Genomic DNA, 27,500 nt, shown 5'->3' on the forward strand with positions numbered 1-27,500 from the left:
GCGGAAGGATGAAATAGTATGAATAAATTCATCCAAATAAAATGTTTAATGAAAATATGTCAATCATTATTTGAATATGTTGGGTAACCCCGTTGTATAGAAGTGATAATGCCCTCGAAGCCGATGTTTGGAGGATTTTATTGGCACGGTTTGCCCGGCCCGATACGAAACAACACCGGTGCCAATATATATCCTCCAAAACACCGGCTTCGAGGGCATTATCACTTAAGTATTCACACAAGACGTTCAACATCAATGGTCCTGATGGGATTGTTACCGTCAGTCAATAGTCCAAAGCCCAATAGGGCAAAAAGGGCAATAGTCTAGTAGTAGTCTAGTCTAGTAGTCACTACGAGAAACACATACAACTGGAAAGGACAAATTGATCCACAAACAGACCCCTTTTACAGTAACGAAATTTAAAATAAAGGGAGGCAGCGATAGACATTAAAACAGTCCAAAGTAAAGCATCAAGATAGTTGTGTGAATGTGCTGGTCAGTTTCCATCAGCGGTCTGTATCAAAGCCCATAGACTTAGCTTAACACTGAAATATCACGACCGAATGGTTGACGGGAACCACTTATGTGTTGTGATTAAAAAACGCTTCACACTGCATGAGGACCACATAAACACACATAAACACACACACAAACGACACACACACAGTCTCTCAGAGAGTAGCAGCGACATCAGCCCTTGCACTTCTGCTAACCCCTCAGCGGCTGAGAAAAGTAAGGGAATAAATCTTTCAAGCGAGGCAGGGCACTGGAAGTTATTTCTGTGGCAGGTTTTTGTGAAAGATTCATAACCTTGGTGTGCATGGTGAATCTGGGTCACTGGATGTGCTTCAACAGCAGATGAAGAGGGTTGGTTCTTAGCCCTAAAGCAAGGTTAGGTTGGAGGAAGCATATGGTTTTCATGGAGGTACAGTCCTATATGGACAACGACTGTATGAGATCTTCCCTCACTGAGGAGTAAAGCTTTCTTAGATAAAGACTTGAGAAATCTGAATATCCCACTAAATCCTCTCAATCTACCTACAGTCAGTAACAGTCAGTAGCAGTCAGTAAGATAGATATAATGAGAGATAGGTGCAGCTTATTTCAGCCCCAAGCAGGTCTATCCATCTCTCATATACACACAGCCCTTCTGTTCACTCTTGTCTCTGGCAGTACGTCTGTATGTCTGAAGGAGCCTAGGGCATTGGTTTTCATTTGCCAAGAACCTGCTTCTCTCTGTTTCTATCCCAAAAGACCCGCTCACAGGGTTGCTATCCTGAGATTGGAAGGTTGTGAGTTCTAAGACTGTTAAAATGGGATTGATGCGTCTCTGCTTGGCACTTAGCATTAAGGAGATGGATTGGGGTTAAGGCCCTGTGATAGACTAGTGTCCTGTCCAGGGGGTGTACTGTACATCAAGCTGTCTCACTACAGAAACAGGAGATAGACTAGTGTCCTGTCCAGGGGGTGTACTGTACATCAAGCTGTCTCACTACAGAAACAGGAGATAGACTAGTGTCCTCTCCAGGGGGTGTACTGTACATCAAGCTGTCTCACTACAGAAACAGGAGATAGACTAGTGTCCTGTCCAGGGGGTGTACTGTACATCAAGATGTCTCACTACAGAAACAGGAGATAGACTAGTGTCCTGTCCAGGGGGTGTACTGGTACATCAAGCTGTCTCACTACAAAAACAGGAGATAGACTAGTGTCCTGTCCAGGGGGTGTACTGTACATCAAGCTGTCTCACTACAGAAACAGGAGATAGACTAGTGTCCTGTCCAGGGGTGTACTGTACATCAAGCTGTCTCACTACAGAAACAGGAGATAGACTAGTGTCCTGTCCAGGGGGTGTCCTGTACATCAAGCTGTCTCACTACAGAAACAGGAGATAGACTAGTGTCCTGTCCAGGGGGTGTACTGTACATCAAGCTGTCTCACTACAGAAACAGGAGATAGACTAGTGTCCTGTCCAGGGGGTGTACTGTACATCAAGCTGTCTCACTACAGAAACAGGAGATAGACTAGTGTCCTGTCCAGGGGGTGTACTGTACATCAAGATGTCTCACTACAGAAACAGGAGATAGACTAGTGTCCTGTCCAGGAGGTGTACTGTATATCAAGCTGTCTCACTACAGAAACAGGAGATAGACTAGTGTCCTGTCCAGGGGGTGTACTGTACATCAAGCTGTCTCACTACAGAAACAATAGATAGACTAGTGTCCTGTCCAGGGGGTGTACTGGTACATCAAGCTGTCTCACTACAGAAACAGGAGATAGACTAGTGTCCTGTCCAGGGAGTGTACTGTACATCAAGCTGTCTCACTACAGAAACAGGAGATAGACTAGTGTCCTGTCCAGGGGGTGTACTGTACATCAAGCTGTCTCACTACAGAAACAATATATAGACTAGTGTCCTGTCCAGGGGGTGTACTGTACATCAAGCTGTCTCACTACAGAAACAGGATATAGACTAGTGTCCTGTCCAGGGGGTGTACTGTACATCAAGCTTTCTCACTACAGAAACAGGAGATAGACAAGTGTCCTGTCCAGGGGGTGTACTGGTACATCAAGCTGTCTCACTACAGAAACAGGAGATAGACTAGTGTCCTGTCCAGGGGGTGTACTGGTACATCAAGCTGTCTCACTACAGAAACAGGAGATAGACTAGTGTCCTGTCCAGGGGGTGTACGGTACATCAAGCTGCCTCACTACAGAAACAGGAGATAGACTAGTGTCGTGTCCAGGGGGTGTACTGGTACATCAAGCTGTCTCACTACAGAAACAGGAGATAGACTAGTGTCCTGTCCAGGGGGTGTACTGTACATCAAGCTGTCTCACTACAGAAACAGGAGATAGACTAGTGTCCTGTCCAGGGGGTGTACTGGTATATCAAGCTGTCTCACTACAGAAATAGGAGATAGACTAGTGTCCTGTCCAGGGGGTGTACTGTACATCAAGCTGTCTCACTACAGAAACAGGAGATAGACTAGTGTCCTGTCCAGGGGGTGTACTGGTACATCAAGCTGTCTCACTGCAGAAACAGGAGATAGACTAGTGTCCTGTCCAGGGGGTGTACGGTACATCAAGCTGCCTCACTACAGAAACAGGAGATAGACTAGTGTCCTGTCCAGGGGGTGTACTGGTACATCAAGCTGTCTCACAACAGAAACAGGAGATAGACTAGTGTCCTGTCCAGGGGGTGTACTGGTACATCAAGCTGTCTCACTACAGAAACAGGAGATAGACTAGTGTCCTGTCCAGGGGGTGTACGGTACATCAAGCTGCCTCACTACAGAAACAGGAGATAGACTAGTGTCCTGTCCAGGGGGTGTACTGGTACATCAAGCTGTCTCACAACAGAAACAGGAGATAGACTAGTGTCCTGTCCAGGGGGTGTACTGGTACATCAAGCTGTCTCACTACAGAAACAGGAGATAGACTAGTGTCCTGTCCAGGGGGTGTACTGTACATCAAGCTGTCTCACTACAGAAACAGGAGATAGACTAGTGTCCTGTCCAGGGGGTGTACTGGTACATCAAGCTGTCTCACAACAGAAACAGGAGATAGACTAGTGTCCTGTCCAGGGGGTGTACTGGTATATCAAGCTGTCTCACTACAGAAATAGGAGATAGACTAGTGTCCTGTCCAGGGGGTGTACTGTACATCAAGCTGTCTCACTACAGAAACAGGAGATAGACTAGTGTCCTGTCCAGGGGGTGTACTGGTACATCAAGCTGTCTCACTGCAGAAACAGGAGATAGACTAGTGTCCTGTCCAGGGGGTGTACTGTACATCAAGCTGTCTCACTACAGAAACAGGATATAGACTAGTGTCCTGTCCAGGGGGTGTACTGTACATCAAGCTGTCTCACTACAGAAACAGGATATAGACTAGTGTCCTGTCCAGGGGGTGTACTGTACATCAAGCTGTCTCACTACAGAAACAGGAGATAGACTAGTGTCCTGTCCAGGGGGTGTACTGTACATCAAGCTGTCTCACTACAGAAACAGGAGATAGACTAGTGTCCTGTCCAGGGGGTGTACTGTACATCAAGCTGTCTCACTACAGAAACAGGAGATAGACTAGTGTCCTGTCCAGGGGGTGTACTGGTACATCAAGCTGTCTCACTACAGAAACAGGAAATAGACTAGTGTCCTGTCCAGGGGGTGTACTGTACATCAAGCTGTCTCACTACAGAAACAGGAGATAGACTAGTGTCCTGTCCAGGGAATGTACTGGTACATCAAGCTGCCTAATACAACAGAAACAGGAGATAGACTAGTGTCCTGTCCAGGGGGTGTACTGTACATCAAGCTGTCTCACTACAGAAACAGGATATATACTAGTGTCCTGTCCAGGGGGTGTACTGTACATCAAGCTGTCTCACTACAGAAACAGGAGATAGACTAGTGTCCTGTCCAGCGGGTGTACTGTACATCAAGCTGTCTCACTACAGAAACAGGAGATAGACTAGTGTCCTGTCCAGGGGGTGTACTGGTACATCAAGCTGTCTCACTACAGAAACAGGATATATACTAGTGTCCTGTCCAGGGGGTGTACTGTACATCAAGCTGTCTCACTACAGAAACAGGAGATAGACTAGTGTCCTGTCCAGGGGGTGTACTGTACATCAAGCTGCTACAGAAACAGGAGATAGACTAGTGTCCTGTCCAGGGGGTGTACTGTACATCAAGCTGCTACAGAAACAGGAGATAGACTAGTGTCCTGTCCTGGAGGTGTATTGTACATCAAGCTGCTACAAAAACAGGAGATAGACTAGTGTCCTGTCCAGGGGGTGTACTGTACATCAAGCTGTCTCACTACAGAAACAGGAGATAGACTAGTGTCCTGTCCAGGGGGTGTACTGTACATCAAGCTGCTACAGAAACAGGAGATAGACTAGTGTCCTGTCCAGGGGGTGTATTGTACATCAAGCTGTCTCACTACAGAAACAGGAGATAGACTAGTGTCCTGTCCAGGGGGTGTACTGTACATCAAGCTGTCTCACTACAGAAACAGGAGAAAGGCTTGTGCAAGTCTAATTACTTTCTAATCCTACCGCTCGAAATAAGAACAACACCTGTAGTAGATGTCACCCTGCCCTACCTCTTTATCTCCCTAGACTCTGTCACCCTGTCATACCTCTTTATCGCCCTAGACTGTCACCCTGTCATACGTCTTTATCTCCCTAGACTCTGTCACCCTGCCATACCTCTTTATCTCCCTAGACTCTGTCACCCTGTCATACCTCTTTATCTCCCTAGACTCTGTCACCCTGCCATACCTCTTTATCACCCTAGACTCTATCACCCTGCCATACCTCTTTATCTCCATAGACTCTGTCACCCTGCCATACCTCTTTATCTCCATAGACTCTGTCACCCTGCCATACCTCTTTATCTCCCTAGACTCTGTCACCCTGCCATACCTCTTTATCTCCATAGACTCTGTCACCCTGCCATACCTCTTTATCTCTCTAGACTCTGTCAACCTGCCATACCTCTTTATCTCCATAGACTCTGTCACCCTGCCATACCTCTTTATCTCCCTAGACTCTGTCACCCTGCCATACCTCTTTATCTCCCTAGACTCTGTCACCCTGTCATACCTCTTTATCTCCCTAGACTCTGTCACCCTGCCATACCTCTTTATCTCCCTAGACTCTGTCACCCTGTCATACCTCTTTATCTCCCTAGACTCTGTCACCCTGCCATACCTCTTTATCTCTCTAGACTCTGTCACCCTGCCATACCTCTTTATCTCCCTAGACTCTGTCACCCTGCCATACCTCTTTATCTCCCTAGACTCTGTCACCCTGCCATACCTCTTTATCTCCCTAGACTCTGTCACCCTGCCATACCTCTTTATCTCCCTAGACTCTGTCACCCTGCCATACCTCTGTATCTCCCTAGACTCTGTCACCCTGCCATACCTCTTTATCTCCCTAGACTCTGTCACCCTGCCATACCTCTTTATCTCCCTAGACTCTGTCACCCTGCCATACCTCTTTATCTCCCTAGACTCTGTCACTGATGTGTGTTTTTCTCCCAAGTCACGGTGTCTCTTCAATTACATACATTATAGTAATCCTCCTCTCCTTCACAGCCAATGGCAGGGCTCCTCCTTCCTCCTCCTCTCTTCCACAGCCAATAGCAGGGCTCCTTGTTGCTACCCTCTGGGCGCTGCCTCCCTCTCTGCTTCTATTCTATTTACACATCATCATAAATAGTAGTTACTGCAGCTGCACCAATCATCTCTAGCCTTCAGTACTATCTATATTCCCTGGGTACTGTCTTCACTGGGCTAGGGGTTGTTATGAATGTATGTATGCCAAGTTCGTTCAGCCCTGCCCCAGGATACAACTGAAAACATATAGAACTATATTCTACAAAATCTCTAAGATGGACTGACTCTTCTCTAAAACACTGGGCTAGGTATATACAGTGGGGAAAAAAAGTATTTAGTCAGCCACCAATTGTGCAAGTTCTCCCACTTAAAAAGATGAGAGAGGCCTGTAATTTTCATCATAGGTACACGTCAACTATGACAGACAAATTGAGAATTTTTTTTCCAGAAAATCACATTGTAGGATTTTTTATGAATTTATTTGCAAATTATGGTGGAAAATAAGTATTTGGTCACCCACAAACAAGCAAGATTTCTGGCTCTCACAGACCTGTAACTTCTTCTTTAAGAGGCTCCTCTGTCCTCCACTCGTTACCTGTATTAATGGCACCTGTTTTAACTTGTTATCCGTATAAAAGACACCTGTCCACAACCTCAAACAGTCACACTCCAAACTCCACTATGGCCAAGACCAAAGAGCTGTCAAAGGACACCAGAAACAAAGTTGTAGACCTGCACCAGGCTGGGAAGACTGAATCTGCAATAGGTAAGCAGCTTGGTTTGAAGAAATCAACTGTGGGAGCAATTATTAGGAAATGGAAGACATACAAGACCACTGATAATCTCCCTCGATCTGGGGCTCCACGCAAGAGCTCACCCCGTGGGGTCAAAATGATCACAAGAACGGTGAGCAAAAATCCCAGAACCACATGGGGGGACCTAGTGAATGACCTGCAGAGAGCTGGGACCAAAGTAACAAAGCCTACCATCAGTAACACACTACGCCGCCAGGGACTCAAATCCTGCAGTCCCCCTGCTTAAGCCAGTACATGTCCAGGCCCGTCTGAAGTTTGCTAGAGTGCCTTTGGATGATCCAGAAGAGGATTGGGAGAATGTCATATGGTCAGATGAAACCAAAATATAACTTTTTGGTAAAAACTCAACTCGTCGTGTTTGGAGGACAAAGAATGCTGAGTTGCATCCAAAGAACACCATACCTACTGTGAAGCATGGGGGTGGAAACAACATGCTTTGGGGCTGTTTTTCTGCAAAGGGACCAGGACGACTGATCCGTGTAAAGGAAAGAATGAATGGGGCCATGTATCGTGAGATTTTGAGTGAAAAACTCCTTCCATCAGCAAGGGCATTGAAGATGAAACGTGGCTGGGTCTTTCAGCATGACAATGATCCCAAACACACCGCCCGGGCAACGAAGGAGTGGCTTCGTAAGAAGCATTTCAAGGTCCTGGAGTGGCCTAGCCAGTCTCCAGATCTCAACCCCATAGAAAATCTTTGGAGGGAGTTGAAAGTCTGTGTTGCCCAGCAACAGCCCCAAAACATCATTGCTCTAGAGGAGATCTGCATGGAGGAATGGGCCAAAATACCAGCAACAGTGTGTGAAAACCTTGTGAAGACTTACAGAAAACGTTTGACCTGTGTCATTGCCAACAAAGCTTATATAACAAAGTATTGAGAAACTTTTGTTATTGACCAAATACTTATTTTCCACCATAATTTGCAAATAAATTCATAAAAAATCCTACAATGTGATTTTCTGGATTTTTTTCCTCATTTTGTCTGTCATAGTTGACGTGTACCTATGATGAAAATTACAGGCCTCTCTCATCTTTTTAAGTGGGAGAACTTGCACAATTGGTGGCTGACTAAATACTTTTTTTCCCCACTGTATATGTGGTTATAATAATAATAAGCCATTTAGCAGACGCTTTATCCAAAGCGACTTACAGTCATGCGTGCATACATTTTTTGTGTATGGGTGGTCCCGGGGATCGAACCCACTACCTTGGCGTTACAAGCGCCGTGCTCTACAAGCTGAGCTACAGAGGACCACAGATATCATAAAGGTATGAATGCCAAATAGGATGTAGGAAGTCTACAGGTAGGCTTACAGTATGCTACATGACATATGCAAAAGTATATAATTTAAAGCTACAATATGTAACTTTTTGGGCGACCCAACAAAATTCACATAGAAATGTGAGTTATAGATCGTTCATTCTACATTGAAAGCAAGTCTAAGAAGCAGTAGATCTGTTCTATGTGTATTATTTCTATGCTTCCCATTCTTAAGTTTCATTTTTGCGTCTTTTACTTTTGGCTTTGTACACCAGCTTCAAACAGCTGAAACATAACATTTTTGGAGAAGGAAAATATATACTGGACAAAAATATGAACGCAACATGTAACAATTTCATTGATTTTACTGAGTTACAGTTCATATGAGGAAATCAGTCAATTTAAATAAATGCATTAGGCCCTAATCTATGGATTTCACATGACTGGGAATACAGATATGCATCTGTTGGTCACAGACACCTTTTAAAAAATGGGCCTCACAATGGGCCTCAGGATCTCGTCACAGTATTTTTGTGCGTTCAAATTGCCATCGATAAAATGCAATTATGCCTGCCCATACCATAACCCCGCCACCATGGGGCACTCTGTTCACAACGTTGACATCAGCAAACCGCTCGCCCACACGACGCCATACATGTCGTCTGCGGTTGCGAGATAGGTTGGACATACTGCCAAATTCTCTAAAAACGACTTTGGAGGCGGCTTATGGTAGAGAAATTAACATTACATTTTCTGGAAACAGCTCTGGTGGACCTTCCTGCAGTCAGCATGCCAATTGCACGCTCCCTCAAAACTTGAGACATCTGTGGCATTGTGTTGTCTGACAACATTGCATAATTTTAGAGTGGCCTTTTTTTGTCCTCAGCACAAGGTGCACCTGTGTAATGATCATGCTGTTTAATCAGCTTCTTGATATGCCACACCTGTCAAATGGATGGATTATCTTGGCAAAGGAGAAATGCTCACTAACAGGGATGTAAACAAATTTGTGCACAACATTTGAGAGAAATAAGCTTTTTGTGTGTATGGACATGTTTATTTATTTATTTCAGCTCATGAAACATGTTGCATTTATATCTTTGTTCAGTGTATTTCACAGCAGTCGAAATGGTACAATGATTCTCTACACAAGGACTGCTTGTTTTGTCACATAAACTGAAATTAGGCGAAATGGCAGAGCGATTTATGCATCGTGCATCTTTAATACATAGTAGTGGATGAGATGGACTGATGAGGTAAATTAAATGATATGACCAACAGTATGTGGACATCTGCTCGTCAAACATGGCATTCCAAAATCATGGGCATTAATATGGAGTTGGTCCCCCCATTGCTGCTATAACAGCCTCCACTCTTATGAGAAGGCTTTCCACTAGATGTTGGAACATTGCTGTAGGGACTTGCTTCCATTCAGCCACAAGAGCATTAGTGATGCCGGGCACTGATGTTGGGCGATTAGGCCTGGCTCGCAGTCGGTGTTCCAATTCATCCCAAAGGTGTTCGATGGGGTTGAGGTCAGGGCTCTGCGGAGGCCAGTCAGGTTCTTCCACACCGATCTCGACAAACCATTTCTGTATGGACCTTGCTTTGTGCAAGGGGACATTGTCATGCTGAAACAGGAAAGGGCCTTCCCCAAACTCTTGCCACAATGTTGGAAGCACAGAATGGTCTAGAATGTAATTGTATGCTGTAGCATTAAGATTTCCCTTCACTGGAACTAAGGGGCCTAGCCCAAACTAGTTGGCACTAGGCATTCAGGCAGGTAGTGTTCTGGCATCCGCCAAACCCAGATTTGTCCGTCGGACTGCCAGTTCTTGTGCTGACGTTGCTTCCAGAGGCAGTTTGGAACTTGGTAGTGAGTGTTGCAACCGAGGACAGACGATTTTTATGCACTACGCGCTTCAGCATTCGGCAGTCACGTTCTGTGAGCCTGTGTGGTCTACCACTTCGCGGCTGAGCCGTTGTTGCTCCTAGACGTTTCCACTTCACAATAACAGCACTTACAGTTGACCGGGGATGCTCTAACAGGGCAGACATTCGATGAACTGACTTGTTGGAAAGGTGGCATCCTAGGACGGTGCCACGTTGAAAGTCACTGAGCTCTTCAGTAAGGCCATTCTACTGCCAATGTTTGTCTATGGAGGTTGCATGGCTGTGTGCTCGATTTTATACCTGTCAGCAACAGGTGTGGCTGAAATAGCCGAATCCACTAATTTGAAGGGGTGTCCACATACTTTTGTATGTATAGTGTGTGTCTTAGCTGGGATTGTCTATGCACTTTGCACCATAGAAATAGAATGCTTTTGCTTCCTGTTTGTCTCCTATGGTTACACTCGCAATGGCTGCCAGTCCACCCATTATGCCACCATCAATTTGAATGGGGAAACCTGATCTATGGGTTGTGTTTCTATGGTCTGCAGCACCTAACTGCATAGCGCAGACAGCAGGGCTGTGAGTCCTCTGACGGTGGTGATATGACATCATTGGGTCATGCCCACCCTCTGCTGGTTGAATATGGAAGTACATGATGGAAAAACACGATTACAAGTCACTATGGACTTATCAAGTCAACTCACACACACACACACACACACACACACACACACACACACGTTATGTTCTTCTATCCTCATGGGGACCTACAAATTAATTTCCATTCAAATCCTATTTTCCCTAACCTCTAACCCTAAACCTAACCCTAGCCTTTACCCTAACACTAAACCTAAACCTAACTCCTAACCCTAACCCTAATCCTAACCACTAACCCCTTACCCTAACCCTAATTGTAACCCTAACCATAATTGTAAACCTAACCCTAAATCAAACCCCTAAGCTTAAAATAGCTTTTGTCCTCATGGGGACGTGGGAAATGTCTCCACAAGGCAGAATTTTCCTTGTTTAACTATCCTTGTGGGGACTTTTGTGGATTTTAGTTCCCCACAACAATAGAACCCCCCCCACACACACACAGCATATGTTTTACTATCCTTGTTGGGACCTAAAATTGATTTCCATTAAAAATCCTATTTCCCTAACCCTAAAATGGCCTTTGTCCTCGTGCGGACCTGGGAACTGTCCCCACAAGGATAATAATACAAGCAAGCACACACACACAAATTCTCTCTCTCTCTCTCTCTCTCTCTCTCTCTCTCTCTCTCTCTCTCTCTCTCTCTCTCTCTCTCTCTCTCTCTCTCTCTCTCTCTCTCTCTCTCTCTCTCTCTCTCTCTCTCTCTCTCTCTCTCTCTCTCTCTCTCTCTCTCTCTCTCTCTCTCTCTCTCTCTCTCTCTCTCTCTCTCTCTCTCTCTCTCTCATCAACTCAATGACAACAAATGAGTCATATTCTAATCTAGAAGTACTGGAGCAGAATGTTCAATGCCAAACATTCTCTTAATGGAAAAGTTTAAATGAAGGCATCACTGTCAAGTGCACCCAATTGCATTTGAAATACATGAGTTCTCAGAGAGAACAATGGGGTTACTGTTACCATTGAGTGCCACCGCACTAAAGCTGGCATTATTCTATTTAAGTGGTCAAGATGGGACTGGTAGTTGTTGTTGGAGAATATATGATCTGTAATGGGACTGGTAGTTGTGGGAGAAGCTGGTATCTGTAATTCAACTGGTAGTTGTGGGAGAAGCTGGTATCTGTAATTCAACTGGTAGTTGTGGGAGAAGCTGGTATCTGTAATTCGACTGGTACTTGTTGTTGGAGAAGCTGGTATCTGTAATTCGACTGGTACTTGTTGTTGGAGAAGCTGGTATCTGTAATTCGACTGGTACTTGTTGTTGGAGAAGCTGGTATCTGTAATTCGACTGGTACTTGTTGTTGGAGAAGCTGGTATCTGTAATTCGACTGGTACTTGTTGTTGGAGAAGCTGGTATCTGTAATTCGACTGGTACTTGTTGTTGGAGAAGCTGGTATCTGTAATTCGACTGGTACTTGTTGTTGGAGAAGCTGGTATCTGTAATTCGACTGGTACTTGTTGTTGGAGAAGCTGGTATCTGTAATTCGACTGGTACTTGTTGTTGGAGAAGCTGGTATCTGTAATTCGACTGGTACTTGTTGTGGGAGAAGCTGGTATCTGTAATTCGACTGGTAATTGTTGTTGAGTAAATGAGGGATACAAAGTATATTGAAAGCAGGTGCTTCCACACAGGTGTGGTTCCTGAGATAATTAAGCAATTAACATCCCATCATGCTTAGGGTCATGAAAAACCCAGCTGCGTTACAGTTCTTGACACACTCAAACCGGTGCGCCTGGCACCTACTACCATACCCGGTTCAAAGGCACTTAAATATTTTGTCTTGCCGATTCATCCTCTGAGTGGCACACATACACAATCCATGTCTCAAGGTGAAAAATATTTGTTTTACCGGTCTCCTCTCCTTCATCTGCACTGATTGAAGTAGATTTAACAAGTGACATCAATAAGGGATCATATCTTTCACCTGGATAGCCTATGTCATGGAAAGAGCAGGTGTTGCTAATGTTTTGTACACTCAGTGTAATAAATAATATATGCCATTTAGCAGATGCTTTTATCCAAAGGGACTTACAGTCATGCGTGCATACATTTATCGTATGGGTGATCCCGGGAATCGAACCCACATTCCTGCCGTTGCAAGCACCATGCTATACCAACTGAGCTACAGAGGACCACACAATAGATCACCAATGTATGTTTACACCGTATGAGTCATTAAACTTAGAATCCTTAGGCGCTACATAATTTTTTTTGATTTATAAATGAATGATATATTAATGATATACACACACTGATTCTTGAAGAATAGTACATTTATATTTGAGTCATTATAGAACTTAGAAATGCCTCATGAGCTTAGTTCAACTGTCGTACCGCATCAGAACCCAAAATAAAAGCTTGTTCTACTCCAATGTTCGTAAAAAAACAAAAACTGTTTTATGAAAACCTAGCCTAAACAGATGCGTAAAACTATCATTTTGATATCATGGACGGTCAGTCCTTGCTCTGTCTGTACATTTGAGAGTAGTTACATCTATCCAGGCAGGGTGCCCACTTTGTTATTGTCTCAAGCACTCTAGCTTTAAACAACAGAGGCACCACACAGGTTGGCTGAGGCAGCAGTATTGATTGACCGCCTATTAAGTGATCTAGATGAAACTCATCAAATGGCATTAAGCCCAATAAGTCCTAATGCTCCTTATCAGTGACAGACAGGCACTGACTTCATTGTGCCGTCAATCTCATGGACTTTATTACAGGTATTCAATACTCAACTGCTCTCGAGGAACACAACAATCTGACTGTGAGCATATTATCTATTTTCCATTGTCGGTTATTTTCCCCTTTACACTGGTGGGAATTGGCCTACATGGATAGGCCTACATTGAAATGTTTCATACAGAAGAAATATGAAAAGCATATGGATAACCATGGTAGCAATTGAAAGGGAACAGTTTGGAGATTATGGGAAAATTACTAGACCAAAGGTGAGGACACAAGACTCAATCCAATCATTACACTGTTGATTTTATGTCCATTTTAGATTCACTGTACTTTTCACCGCATTTGTTGATAATGAAATCAGAAAATACTCTGGATACATTCAGTCACAAGATAAGAATATTCCTGGAAAATGTGGGGGGTAGGTGCAACGTAAGACAAAAAAAAATGACAAGGGTTTGAGTGAGAGGACTAACTGGTGTCTCCAAGTGGCCACACATCTCTCCAAAGTGTGCACAGTTCCTAAGTAATTCCAATGCACTTGGATGACTCAAAGAAGAGTCTTCAACTATAAGATGCTTTTTTTTTTTAGCTCTCCTAGCTGTTCCGTTGAGGAACTAGAGCAAGCACACTTATAGTTGTTTTGTTTGGAACACAGCCCTGGATCCCCGCCCCTCACACAATTACTGTTGTTGTTTAGGAAATCCAAAAAACTATCCATTTATAAATCCCAATCTGGGTCAGGTGGGCATCATTTGAAAGCTTGTTCTATTGCCAACACGACTAGCTAAGTTATTAAATAAGTCAGGCTTTCACAACGCAGTTCAGGCAATCATATTCGGTGCTCATTCAGGAGCGTGTGCCTCGGCAGATTTTTCTTCAAAATAGACAAACACGGGCTCATTCTGTTCAGAACAACCCAGGGTGTCACGCCACGGCATCTTGGAACCGTACATGAAACATAGTGATCATTAGCGTTAACACTGTATGTTAAAACATGAGTTTTATGATACGGAAATGTGAAGTGGCACATTTTGGACTCACAGGTGTTTGTCTTGTATGACATCAAAGTGGTATTTATTATAATCCTCAACGCCTTTCAAAATACATCCAGTCCTCTTAATTTACAGCAAGTTGCCCAATTAGCGGGAGGGATGGGGGGCAGCTTCTTGTCACGCAAGGTGCTCAAGTTCAGAACGGCTCAAAACCCAGACAGCGGCTGTGGAGCGCAGAGCCTGAGCTCTGACGTCATGTATAGCATGTAACTGTCCAGCCACTGAGCTCTGACGTCATGTATAGCATGTTACTGTCCAGCCACTGAGCTCTGACGTCATGTATAGCATGTTACTGTCCAGCCACTGAGCTCTGACGTCATCATGTATAGCATGTTACTGTACAGCCACTGAGCTCTGATGTCATCATGTATAGCATGTTACTGTCCAGCCACTGAGATCTGACGTCATGTATAGCGTGTTACCGTATAGCCACTGAGCTCTGATGTCATCATGTATAGCATGTTACTGTCCAGCCACTGAGCTCTGATGTCATCATGTATAGCATGTTACTGTCCAGCCACTGAGCTCTGATGTCATCATGTATAGCATGTTACTGTATAGCCACTGAGCTCTGATGTCATCATGTATAGCATGTTACTGTCCAGCCACTGAGCTCTGATGTCATCATGTATAGCATGTTACTGTATAGCCACTGAGCTCTGATGTCATCATGTATAGCATGTTACTGTCCAGCCACTGAGCTCTGACGTCATGTATAGCATGTTACTGTATAGCCACTGAGCTCTGATGTCATCATGTATAGCATGTTACTGTCCAGCCACTGAGCTCTGACGTCATGTATAGCATGTTACTGTATAGCCACTGAGCTCTGATGTCATCATGTATAGCATGTTACTGTCCAGCCACTGAGCTCTGATGTCATCATGTATAGCATGTTACTGTCCAGCCACTGAGCTCTGACGTCATGTATAGCGTGTTACTGTCCAGCCACTGAGCTCTGACGTCATGTATAGCATGTTACTGTCCAGCCACTGAGCTCTGATGTCATGTATAGCATGTTACTGTCCAGCCACTGTGATCTGACGTCATGTATAGCATGTTACTGCACAGCCACTGTGTTCCAATTTAGGCGTTTATCAGTGCCCAAATCTGCCATTTTCAACAGGTACGAGTGTAAAGGGTTAATAAAGAGATATACAGAACCACAACCAAACTTGAGATCTGTGCTTAACTCACTTTTACATCCATTGGTGATGCCTCCTTGATGAGCAGTAGTCATGTTTATCTGTTGAACCTGAACCTGGGTTAAGCCTTTGAGGTGTAGTTTCTTATTTAATCCAGGTAGGTTCAGGTTCAACAGATAAGGTCATTACCCAGGTTGGTTCAGGTTCAACAGATAAGGTCATTACCCAGGTTGGTTCAGGTTCAACAGATAAGGTCATTACCCAGGTTGGTTCAGGTTCAACAGATAAGGTCATTACCCAGGTAGGTTCAGGTTCAACAGATAAGGTCATTACCCAGGTTGGTTCAGGTTCAACAGATAAGGTCATTACCCAGGTTGGTTCAGGTTCAACAGATAAGGTCATTACCCAGGTTGGTTCAGGTTCAACAGATAAGGTCATTACCCAGGTTGGTTCAGGTTCAACAGGTAAGGTCATTACCCAGGTTGGTTCAGGTTCAACCGATAAGGTCATTACCCAGGTTGGTTCAGGTTCAACAGATAAGGTCATTACCCAGGTTGGTTCAGGTTCAACGGATAAGGTCATTACCCTGGGTTGGTTCAGGTTCAACGGATAAGGTCATTACCAAGGTTGGTTCAGGTTCAACCGATAAGGTCATTACCCAGGCTGGTTCAGCTTAAACAGATAAGGTCATTACCCAGGTTGGTTCAGGTTCAACGGATAAGGTCATTACCCTGGGTTGGTTCAGGTTCAACGGATAAGGTCATTACCCAGGTTGGTTCAGGTTCATTACTATTTGTTGCCAGGTAGGCCCCAGTGTTTCCTCATCCTGGTCCTGGGGACCCAACGGGGTGTACGTTTTGGTTTTCTCCCTAACAGCTGATTCAAATGATTAACTCATCATCCAGCTTGGATGATATGAATCAGCTGTGTAGTGACAAACAAAATGTGCCTATTGGCCCTCCTAACTATCACAACCAAGAAGCCTATTGGCCCTCCTAACTATCACAACCAACAAGCCTATTGGCCCTCCTAACTATCACAACCAACAAGCCTATTGGCCCTCCTAACTATCACAACCAACAAGCCTATTGGCCCTCCTAACTATCACAACCAACAAGCCTATTGGCCCTCCTAACTATCGCAGCCAACAAGCCTATTGGTCCTCCTAACTATCACAGCCAACAAGCCTATTGGCCCTCCTAACTATCACAGCCAACAAGCCTATTGGCCCTCCTAACTATCACAACCAACAAGCCTATTGGTCCTCCTAACTATCACAGCCAACAAGCCTATTGGCCATCCTAACTATCACAACCAACAAGCCTATTGGCCCTCCTAACTATCACAGCCAACAAGCCTATTGGCCCTCCTAACTATCACAACCAAGAAGCCTATTGGCCCTCCTAACTATCACAGCCAACAAGCCTATTGGCCCTCCTAACTATCACAGCCAACAAGCCTATTGGCCCTCATAACTATCACAACCAAGAAGCCTATTGGCCCTCCTAACTATCACAACCAACAAGCCTATTGGTCTTCCTAAATATCACAGCCAACAAGCCTATTCACATTATGTTTGATTTTCACTAAGTCCAATATTTTGCCAGTCCTCTGCCCAATACCGCTGCTCTGCCAAGCCACAAGGATTCTTCCCAGTCCAAAAAGACAGAGTACCCCAGCTTTACTGCCTCATTTGTAATGTTCACAGACTGGGAGCAAAGCAATGACAACCAAAGCAACATCATGATTTAGTCCAGTACAGAGATATACTGTCTATACATACTGTATATATATACAGTACCAAACAAAAGTTTGGACACATCTACTCATTCAAGGGTTTTTCTTCATTTTAACTATTTTCTACACTGTAGAATAATAGTGAAGACATCAAAACTATGAAATAACACATATGGAATCAAGTAGTAACCAAAAAAGTGTTAAACAAATCAGAATATGTTTTATAGTTAAGATTCTTCAAAGTAGCCACCCTTTGCCTTGATGACAGCTTTGCACACTCTTGGCATTCTCTCAACCAGCTTCATGAGGTAGTCACCTGGAATGCATTTCAATTAACAGGTGTGCCTTCTTAAAAGTTCATTTGTGGAATTTATTTCCTTCTTAATGAGCCAATCAGTTGTGTTGTGACAAGATAGGGGGGGGTATACAGAAGATAGCCTTATTTGGTAAAATACCAAGTCCATATTATGGCAAGAACAGCTCAAATAAGCAAAGAGAAACGACAGTCCATCATTACTTTAAGACCTGAAGGTCAGTCAATACGGAACATTTCAAGAACTTTTAAAGTTTCTTCAAATGCAGTCGCAAAAACCATCAAGTGCCCAATGAAACTGGCTCTCATGAGGACCGCCACAGGAATGGAAGACCCAGAGTTACCTCTGCTGCAGAGGATAAGTTCATTAGAGTTACCAGCCTCAGAAATTGCAGCCCAAATAAATGCTTCACAGAGTTCAAGTCACAGACACATTTTAACATCAACTGTATAGAGGGGACTGTGTGAATCAGGCCTTCATGGTCGAATTGCTGCAAATAAACCACTACTAAAGGACACCAATAAGACCTGCTTGGGCCACGAAACATGAGCAATGGACATTAGACCGGTGGAAATGTGTCCTTTGGTCTGGAGTCCAAATTGGAGATTTTGGGTTCCAACCGCCGTGTCTTTGTGAGATGCGGTGTGGATGAACGGATGATCTCCGCATGTGTATTTCCCACCGTGAAGCATGGAGGAGGAGGTGTTATGGTGTGGGGGTGCTTTGCTGGTGAAACTGTCTGTGATTTATTTAAAATTCAAGGCACACTTAACCAGCATGGCTACCACAGCATTCTGCAGCGATATGCCATCCCATCTGGTTTGGGCTTAGTGGGACCATCATTTGTTTTTCAGCAGGACAATGACCCAACACACCTCCAGGCTGTGTAAGGGCTATTTTACCAAGAAGGAGAGTGATGGAGTGCTGCATCAGATGACCTGGCCTCCACAATCCCCCGACCTCATGCCAAATGAGATGGTTTGGGATGAGTCGGACTGCAGAGTGAAGGAAAAGCAGCCAACAAGTGCTCAGCATATGTGGGAACTCCTTCAAGACTGTTGGAAAAGCATTCCAGGTGAAGCTGGTTGAGAGAATGCCAAGAGTGCGTCCAAACGTTTGACTGGTAGTGTATATTTACATATACATATATATGTACTGTACTGTATATGGCTCTGGTCCAGTATAGGTAACATAGAGGTAACCATACCTGGGTGTAGGGTCACAGGGGTCACAGGGGTCACAGGGGTCACAGGGGTCACAGGCTGCAGGGGTGGACGTGGTGTCCTCCTCAGGGAGTGGAGGTCGAGGTAGGGAGGCTGGGGCTTCTGTCGGAGGTTCAGAGAATGTAGGGGTGGTGAAGGTAGTGTGCTGACTCTCATGGGGTGGAGGTAGAGGTAGAGGCGGGAAAACCGGGGCTGCTGCAAGGGCTGCAGGTAGGGAAGCCGGGGCTGGTGGGGATGCCGGGGCTGGTGGGGATGCCGGGGCTGGTGGGGAAGCCGGGGCTGGTGGGGAAGAAGCTGGGGCTGGTGGGGAACAAGCTGGGGCTGGTGTGGAAGAAGCCGGGGCTAATGGGGAAGAAGCTGGGGCTGGTGTGGAAGAAGCCGGGGCTAATGGGGAAGAAGCTGGGGCTGGTGTGGAAGCCGGAGCTGCTGGGGCTTCTGCTGGAGCCTGTGGGGGTGCAGGAGGGGGTATGTGGGGCTCAGTAGACTGGGGCTCTGGGGGCAGCCTCTCTGGAGGAGTAGGAGGAGGGGTGGGAAAGTCTTCCTGAAGGTAGGTAGGGAGGGCAGGAGGGAACTGGAAGACTGGTCCAGGAGACGTGGGAGAAGGTGGAGAGGAGGTGACAGGGGGAGGCTCACTCCTCTCCTCAGCCTCAGTCAGGGAGGATCTGGACGGAACAGGAGGGAGACAAGTGGGTTAATAACCAAACACACAAACTATACACAGAAACATACACATGATTGTTGGCTGTTTGGTATGGTATGGTATGGTATGGTTGGGTATAGTAGGTATGGTTTGGTATGGTTGTACGGTTAACCCTAACCATAACCCTAACCCCAAACTCTTGTCAGACCACAACTTGGACAAATGAACAGTCTCAGTTTAAATACAAAACCAGAAAAAAAGAACGCGTTAAATCCAGCCAGTAGCTAACGTAACGAGTTTGTAGTGCAAGTCTGTCAACAGTGGACACCTGGTAGTGGAGTGTGTTTGGCCCAAATCCAGCCCTCAGCCCTTCAGCCTTCCAGTCTTATCGGAAGGACTAAACTTTAGATATAATCTGACAGGCAGCTGTTGTGGTTCTCACCGGGCTGGGGGTGGGAGGCAGGGGGCTGGGGGCCGGGGGCCAGGGGCCGGGGGCCCCGGGGGTAGCTGGCTGACTCCTGTTAGTTAAAGATCTATAAATAGTAATACATCAACACTCTACATCATAGTCAGATAGCTGGCCTCTCACAGCCTCACTATGTTCTCTCTCTCTCCCTCAGACAGAAAACAGAGTCTCCGTTGGGTTTCTCCTCCCTCCCTTCTACAGAGACTTAATAACAGATAATGAGGGAGTAGAGGAAGCTTTCTTCTGAAGGGTGGAGCTAGAAACTACAGTCGACATCTAACAACATTTCTCTCTCTAGGAAACTTCCATGCAGGATGAAAACAAACCAACGTTTATTTATTTATATTTAACTTATCACCACAGAATTGATTACTACTAATTGTCCTTGGCTGAGCCAGTTCTTGTACCATTGAGTAAAGCTACTTCGTACAGCCAGCGTACTAAGGCAGACAGTACATAATATGTCAGTAAATGTGACCAACTCTGAACATTGCTGCCTGACAAAGAAAAAAGGCCACGTCACAACTGCCTTCCATACTGAAAGATATGCCCTGAAGAAATGGTGAGAGGAGGGAAAGAGAGAGAGAGAGAGAGAGGGAGGGAGGGAGAGCAAGCAAGCGAGAGAGAGAGAGAGAGAGGGGAGGAGAGAGAGAGAGAAAGAGAGAGAGAGAGAGAGAGAGAGAGAGAGAGAGAGAGAGAGAGAGAGAGAGAGAGAGAGAGAGAGAGAGAGGGGAGAGAGAGAGAGAGAGAGCGAGAGCGAGAGCGAGAGAGAGAGAGAGAGGGGGGAGAGAGAGAGAGAGAGAGAGCGAGCGAGCGAGAGCGAGAGAGAGAGAGAGAGAGAGAGAGAGAGAGAGAGAGAGAGAGAGAGAGAGAGAGAGAGAGAGAGAGAGAGAGAGAGAGAGAGAGAGAGAGAGAGAGCGAGAGAGAGAGAGAGAGAGAGAGAGAGAGAGAGAGAGAGAGAGAGAGAGAGAGAGAGAGAGCGAGAGAGAGAGAGAGAGAGAGAGAAAGGTTATGATATGGTTAGAAGCTGGCAGTCCAGTGGTCATGTGTAGATGATGATGATGGAGTTTGCTGCTCCACACATCAGTAGACGGCTTTACTAACAATAACACACAGTGTTAGGGGCTGTACTGCTGTATTGGCAGTGACCAGAAGCAGACTTCCTGTCAGAGTAGGTATACTGTACATTCAAACAAAATGGACATGATTGTAACGATCCCGGCAGTCTGAGTCGGGTCCTGTCTGGTGACTAGTTTTTCTGTTCGTGATCTCCAGTTTCCCGAGGGTTCGGGAACGCTCCGGGGAGCTCTCTTGATTTCCGCACCTGCATCCCATCAGCAATCTGCACACCTGGTCCTGATCATCACCCTTCTTAGGCTCTGGCCTAACATCCATTCCCTGCCGGATCGTTAGCCATGAACAGTAGGTTTACCAGAGTATCAGTCTTAGAGCCTAGCGTTAGTTTTGTTGTTTTTGCACCTTGTTGGTTTGTTGCTTACTTACCCCCGTTTTGTTCCATCTGCAGTCACCCGTCCGGAACCTTCATCCAACCTCTGCCTGGTGGTCGGCGGCTGCCGACCCAGGATGGGATCAACCACTGCACCCCCAACAACTAATCAACGCCGCCCGCTCTGTTCCCTGGATTATTCAGCATCACTCTTGAAATTGTAATAAACACTCACCTTCGTTTCAACTTACCTTGTCCTGGTCTGCTTCTGGGTTCTGGCTTAGCAACTCGTGACAGAACGATCCGGCCAGTAATGAACCCAGCGGACCTGGACTCTGTTCGCCATGCCATTACCCAGCAGGAGAAGATGTTGGGCCATCATAGCACGGTACTACAGGAGATCGCGTTGTCAGTTCGGAACCTTTCTACCGGTCTGACGGAGGTCCAGAACCAACGCAAGTGTCCGGTGGAGGATCCACTACCGGTTTCACCCATCTCGCCTGCCGCTTCTGAAGCTGTGTCCTTCCGTGAGCCCAAGGTTCCGACGCCGGATAAATATGAGGGGGAGCTGGGAAGATGCCGTTCCTTCCTTATGCAGTGTGGATTAGTGTTCGATCTACAGCCCTACTCTTATGCCACAGACAAGGCTAGGATAGCCTTTGTGATTGAGTTGCTGCGTGGTCGAGCGCTGGAGTGGGCTTCAGCCGTTTGGGAACGACAGGATCCCTGCATGGCTTCATACCAGGGGTTCACGGCCGAGATGAGGAAGCTCTTCGACCATTCCGTCCGAGGGAGGGACGCAGCTAGGCGCCTGTTTTCGCTTCGCCAAGGAACTCGCAGCGTGGCCGACTTCGTGATCGAGTTCAAGACGTTGGCTGTGGAGAGTGGGTGGAATGAGGAGGCTCTGCAAGCGGCCTTTTACCAGGGTCTGTCGGAGCAGCTCAAGGATGAGTTGATCTCCTATCCGGAGCCTAGTGACCTGGACAGCTTGGTAGCCTTGTCTATTCGGGTGGATAATCGAGTCCGAGAGCGAAGGAGGGAGAAGCAATGGGTTCCGTCCAACCGATCAGCTTCTCAGGTTCCAGTCGGGTCGTCAAACTGCGCGGCTCGCTAAAGTTGGGAGGACTTTTAGCGAGCCAGTTTCGACCTCTCAATACCTCTGTCAGACCCCCGTTTCCCGGCTACCCTTATGAACAGGAATCAGAGCTTAGCGATTAACGCTTTATCGATTCAGGTGCCGATGGAAGCTTTCTAGATGCCGAGTTGGTGGAACAGCTGGGGCTTTCCAAGGAGCAATTGCCGGAAGCCATTGAAGCTACCACTCTGAACGGCAGTAGTCTGGCACGTATCACGATGAGGACTGAACCGGTTAAGATGCGGTTGTCGGGGAATCATTCTGAGATGATTTCATTCTTCATTCTGCCGTCTTCCCATGTTCCTCTGGTCCTTGGATACCCCTGGCTGAAGGAACACAATCCCACGTTCGATTGGGTGACGGGCAAGGTAACGAGTTGGAGCCTTGATTGTCATGCTAACTGTCTCAAGACTGCCTGCCCCCATTCGGTTCCCAGTCAGGTGATTGAGGCTAAACCCCCAGATTTGTCCCTGGTTCCCGAGACATATCACGATTTGGGGGAAGTGTTCAGTAAGCAGAAGGCTCTGTCACTCCCTCCCCACCGACCATATGATTGTGCCATCAACCTGTTCCCTGGAGCTGTCTACCCCAAGGGAAGGTTATACAGTATCTCCCGACCTGAACGTGAGGCTTTGGAGACCTACATCAAGGAGTCCCTAGCTGCTGGTCTCGTTCGTCCCTCGTCATCACCCCTGGGGGCAGGATTCTTCTTTGTGGGTAAGAAGGATGGCTCTCTTCGACCGTGTATTGATTATCGGGGGTTGAATGACATCACGGTCAAGAACAAGTATCCCCTGCCCTTGATGAGTTCTGCCTTCGACTCCTTACAGGGTGCTACGGTGTTCACCAAGCTAGACCTACGCAATGCGTATCACATGGTCCGGATCAGAGAGGGGGACGAGTGGTTGACGGGTTTCAATACACCGATGGGTCACTTCGAGTATCAGGTGATGCCGTTTGGACTGACCAATGCTCCAGCGGTATTCCAGAGTATGGTGAACGACGTCCTGAGAGATATGATCGGTCTCTTTGTGTTTGTTTACCTGGATGACATTCTGATCTTCTCGAAGGAACCTTCCGACCACGTCCAGCATGTCCGGCAGGTTCTGCAGCGATTGTTGGAGAATCGCCTGTTCGTGAAGGCCGAGAAGTGCGAGTTTCACGCCCACACGACATCCTTTCTCGGTTACATCATCTCCAGGGGAGAGATTAGGATGGACCAGGAGAAGGTTAGAGCGGTTCTGGAATGGGCCCAGCCCGGTACGAGATTGCAGCTCCAGAGATTTTTGGGGGTTTGCGAATTTCTACCGCAGATTCATCCGGGATTACAGCCGTGTGGCCGCTCCGTTAACTGCCTTGACTTCCAGTATCAGGACCTTCAAGTGGAATCCGGAGGCGGATCGAGCGTTTCTGGATTTGAAGAGGCGATTCACCAACGCACCGATTCTCTCTCAACCGGACACGGCCCGTCAGTTCGTCGTTGAAGTGGGCGCGTCTGATGTGGGAGTTGGCGCCATCCTGTCGCAGCGATGCTCCACGGACAGTAAACTCCATCCCTGCGCCTACTACTCTCGTCGCCTTTCGCCTGCGGAGAGGAATTACGATGTGGGTAACCGGGAGCTTCTCGCGGTGAAACTTGCCTTGGAGGAGTGGCGCCACTGGTTGGAGGGGCGGAGCAACCGTTTATTGTCTGGACTGACCACAAGAATCTTGCTTACGTGCAATCGGCTAAACGTCTCAACTCCCGTCAGGCCAGGTGGGCGTTGTTTTTCGGACGATTCAAGTTTTCCCTGACGTTCCGACCTGGATCTAAGAACGGCAAGGCGGACGCCTTGTCCCGGATGTTCTCCAAGACGGAGGAGAGTGGGTCCAAGACCGAGACAATTCTCCCCCGGAACTGCGTCGTGGGAGCAGTTATGTGGAAGATTGAGGAGGAGGTGCTGGCGGCCCTTCGGACTCAGCCCGGTCCCGGTAACGGTCCACCCGGTCGGTTGTTTGTGCCTGAGTCGGTTCGTCCTGCTGTCCTCAAATGGTCCCACGCCAGCAAGATGGCTTGTCACCCTGGCGTGGCTCGGACAATGGCGTTTCTTCGCAGACGTTTTTGGTGGCCTGCCATGGCCGAGGATACTCGGGGTTTTGTTGCTGCCTGTCCAGTGTGTGCGCAGAATAAGAGTACCAATCGGCCCAGCTCTGGACTACTTCACCCCCTTCCTATTCCCCGGCGACCATGGTCGCATCTGGCCCTGGACTTCGTCACTGGGTTGCCCGCTTCTGAGGGGAACACGGTCGTTCTGACTATCGTGGACAGATTCAGCAAGTTCGCCCACTTTGTGCCAATTGCCAAGCTTCCCTCTGCCTCGGAGACGTCCGAGATCCTGGTGAGGGAGGTTTTCAGGGTCCACGGGTTGCCCAGTGATATCGTTTCCGACCGTGGCCCTCAGTTTACCTCTGCTGTCTGGAAGTCCTTCTGTTTGGCCATTGGAGCTACAGTCAGTCTCACATCTGGTTTTCACCCCCAATCCAATGGTCAGGCGGAGAGAGCCAACCAGAAGATGGAATCCACGCTACGCTGCCTGGTCTCTTCCAACCCCACCTCCTGGGTCTCTCAGTTGCCTTGGGTTGAGTATGCCCACAATACTCTCCCTACATCTGCCACTGGGATGTCTCCCTTCCAGTGCCTGTATGGCTACCAACCTCCCCTGTTCCCTTCTCAGGAGAAGGAGCTCTCAGTGCCTTCTGTTCAGGCCCATATTCGTCGTTGCCACCGGACCTGGCATCGGGCCAGAAAGGCACTCCTTAGAGTTTCGGACCGGTATCAGCTCCAGGCGAATCGTCGCCGGATCCCCGCTCCCACCTATTCCATCGGAGATAGGGTCTGGTTGGCCACACGGGATCTTCCGTTACGGACTGAGTCTAGGAAGTTGTTACCGAAGTTCATTGGTCCGTTTGTGGTGGAGAAGGTGATCAATCCGGTGGCAGTTCGACTCAAACTCCCGAGGACGCTCAGAGTCCATCCCACCTTTCATGTCTCCTGCCTCAAGCCTGTTTTCCTCAGTCCTCTGTTGCCTCCTCCGCCTCCTCCTCCTCCTCCTCGGATGATCGGAGGTGGTCCTGCCTACACGGTGCGTCGCATCATGGATTCCAGACGGCGGGGCCGGGGTTTCCAGTATCTCGTGGACTGGGAGGGGTATGGTCCTGAAGAGAGGAGTTGGATTCCGCGGCGACAGGTCCTAGATGCTGACCTCATCAGTGACTTCTACCGCCTCCATCCTGGCGCTCCGGGAGTCCGCCCGGTGGCGTTCGGTCGGAGGGGGGTACTGTAACGATCCCGGCAGTCTGAGTCGGGTCCTGTCTGGTGACTAGTTTTTCTGTTCGTGATCTCCAGTTTCCCGAGGGTTCGGGAACGCTCCGGGGAGCTCTCTTGATTTCCGCACCTGCATCCCATCAGCAATCTGCACACCTGGTCCTGATCATCACCCTTCTTAGGCTCTGGCCTAACATCCATTCCCTGCCGGATCGTTAGCCATGAACAGTAGGTTTACCAGAGTATCAGTCTTAGAGCCTAGCGTTAGTTTTGTTGTTTTTGCACCTTGTTGGTTTGTTGCTTACTTACCCCCGTTTTGTTCCATCTGCAGTCACCCGTCCGGAACCTTCATCCAACCTCTGCCTGGTGGTCGGCGGCTGCCGACCCAGGATGGGATCAACCACTGCACCCCCAACAACTAATCAACGCCGCCCGCTCTGTTCCCTGGATTATTCAGCATCACTCTTGAAATTGTAATAAACACTCACCTTCGTTTCAACTTACCTTGTCCTGGTCTGCTTCTGGGTTCTGGCTTAGCAACTCGTGACAATGATGTGTTGTGCGCAAACAGTCACACACACACACACACACACACACACACACACACACACACACACACACACACACACACACACACGAACACACACGAACACATACAGACAGAGTGACTGTTTAATGACAAACAGACTGCAGTAAAAAAAACTGCTGATAGCAGCTATGCTGAGCTGAAGTATCTGGTGGTCTGGTCAACGGGGGAAAGTGTGGTGCATTTTCACAGCTATTAATAATATCAACAGCACCACTCCTGTTCTGTGTGGTGTAGGAGGCAGGTAGCAATCACACTGTCTCACAGACACACACACACACACACACACACACACACACACACACTCACACACACACTCACACACTCACACACTCACACACTCACACACACACACACACACACACACACACACACACTCACACTCACACACTCACACTCACACTCACACTCACACACACACACACACTGTCACACTGTCACACTTCTGTTTATTAGACACTTTTTCATCCATTCAACTAGTTTTCCTCCTTCTCTAATAGTGAAGCGTTATCATACATCTGGCTGGCTGGTAAAACGGATGACAGCAATTTAGATGATCTCTCTCATTCACTGTAGAAGATGCATACGGAACTATTATCAATTACCATGGCAACTAGTCTCTTGGCACTAAAACGTGGGCCACCTCCTTCTTCAACAGTGCTCTCTGAAGTACAACATCATCACTGATGACCACACTGACTGTCACACAGACATACAGACACGCTGCCATTCAAATAAGATATTTAGACAGCTAAGTATTTAAAACACAGACACAAACACACTGCTATTCAGATCACCAGACATTCTGCCATTCAAAGGCTGTCAAGGGTGTCTGCGGTTTCTCAAGGTGTGTCTAGAACCTCTTACATGGCAGGAGAAGGGACTTTGAAGGGGAATTTGAAGTTAAGCTACCACTAATGTTTACTATAGACAGAACAACCCAGTACCAGACTGATTTAGTTAAAGAGCAACTGCCCCTAAAAAACAACTTCTCATTTAGAAAATAACCTATGTG

The 27,500-nt window shown here is 47.0% G+C and overlaps 1 protein-coding gene across 7 annotated transcripts in view; it reads right to left on the reverse strand.

The window, feature by feature from the left end:
- Positions 1–27,500, reverse strand: part of tacc2 (transforming, acidic coiled-coil containing protein 2) — a 272,493-nt gene that overhangs the window by 119,052 nt on the left and 125,941 nt on the right. For all 7 annotated transcript variants that reach the window (XM_041893422.2, XM_041893506.2, XM_041893345.2 and 4 more), the window contains one exon: positions 18,892–19,569. In XM_041893422.2, the coding sequence (XP_041749356.2) occupies positions 18,892–19,569 (678 nt within the window). The remainder of the gene's footprint in view (positions 1–18,891; positions 19,570–27,500) is intronic.

Source organism: Coregonus clupeaformis, chromosome 1 (genome assembly GCF_020615455.1).
Source record: "Coregonus clupeaformis isolate EN_2021a chromosome 1, ASM2061545v1, whole genome shotgun sequence".
NCBI lineage: Eukaryota > Metazoa > Chordata > Actinopteri > Salmoniformes > Salmonidae > Coregonus > Coregonus clupeaformis.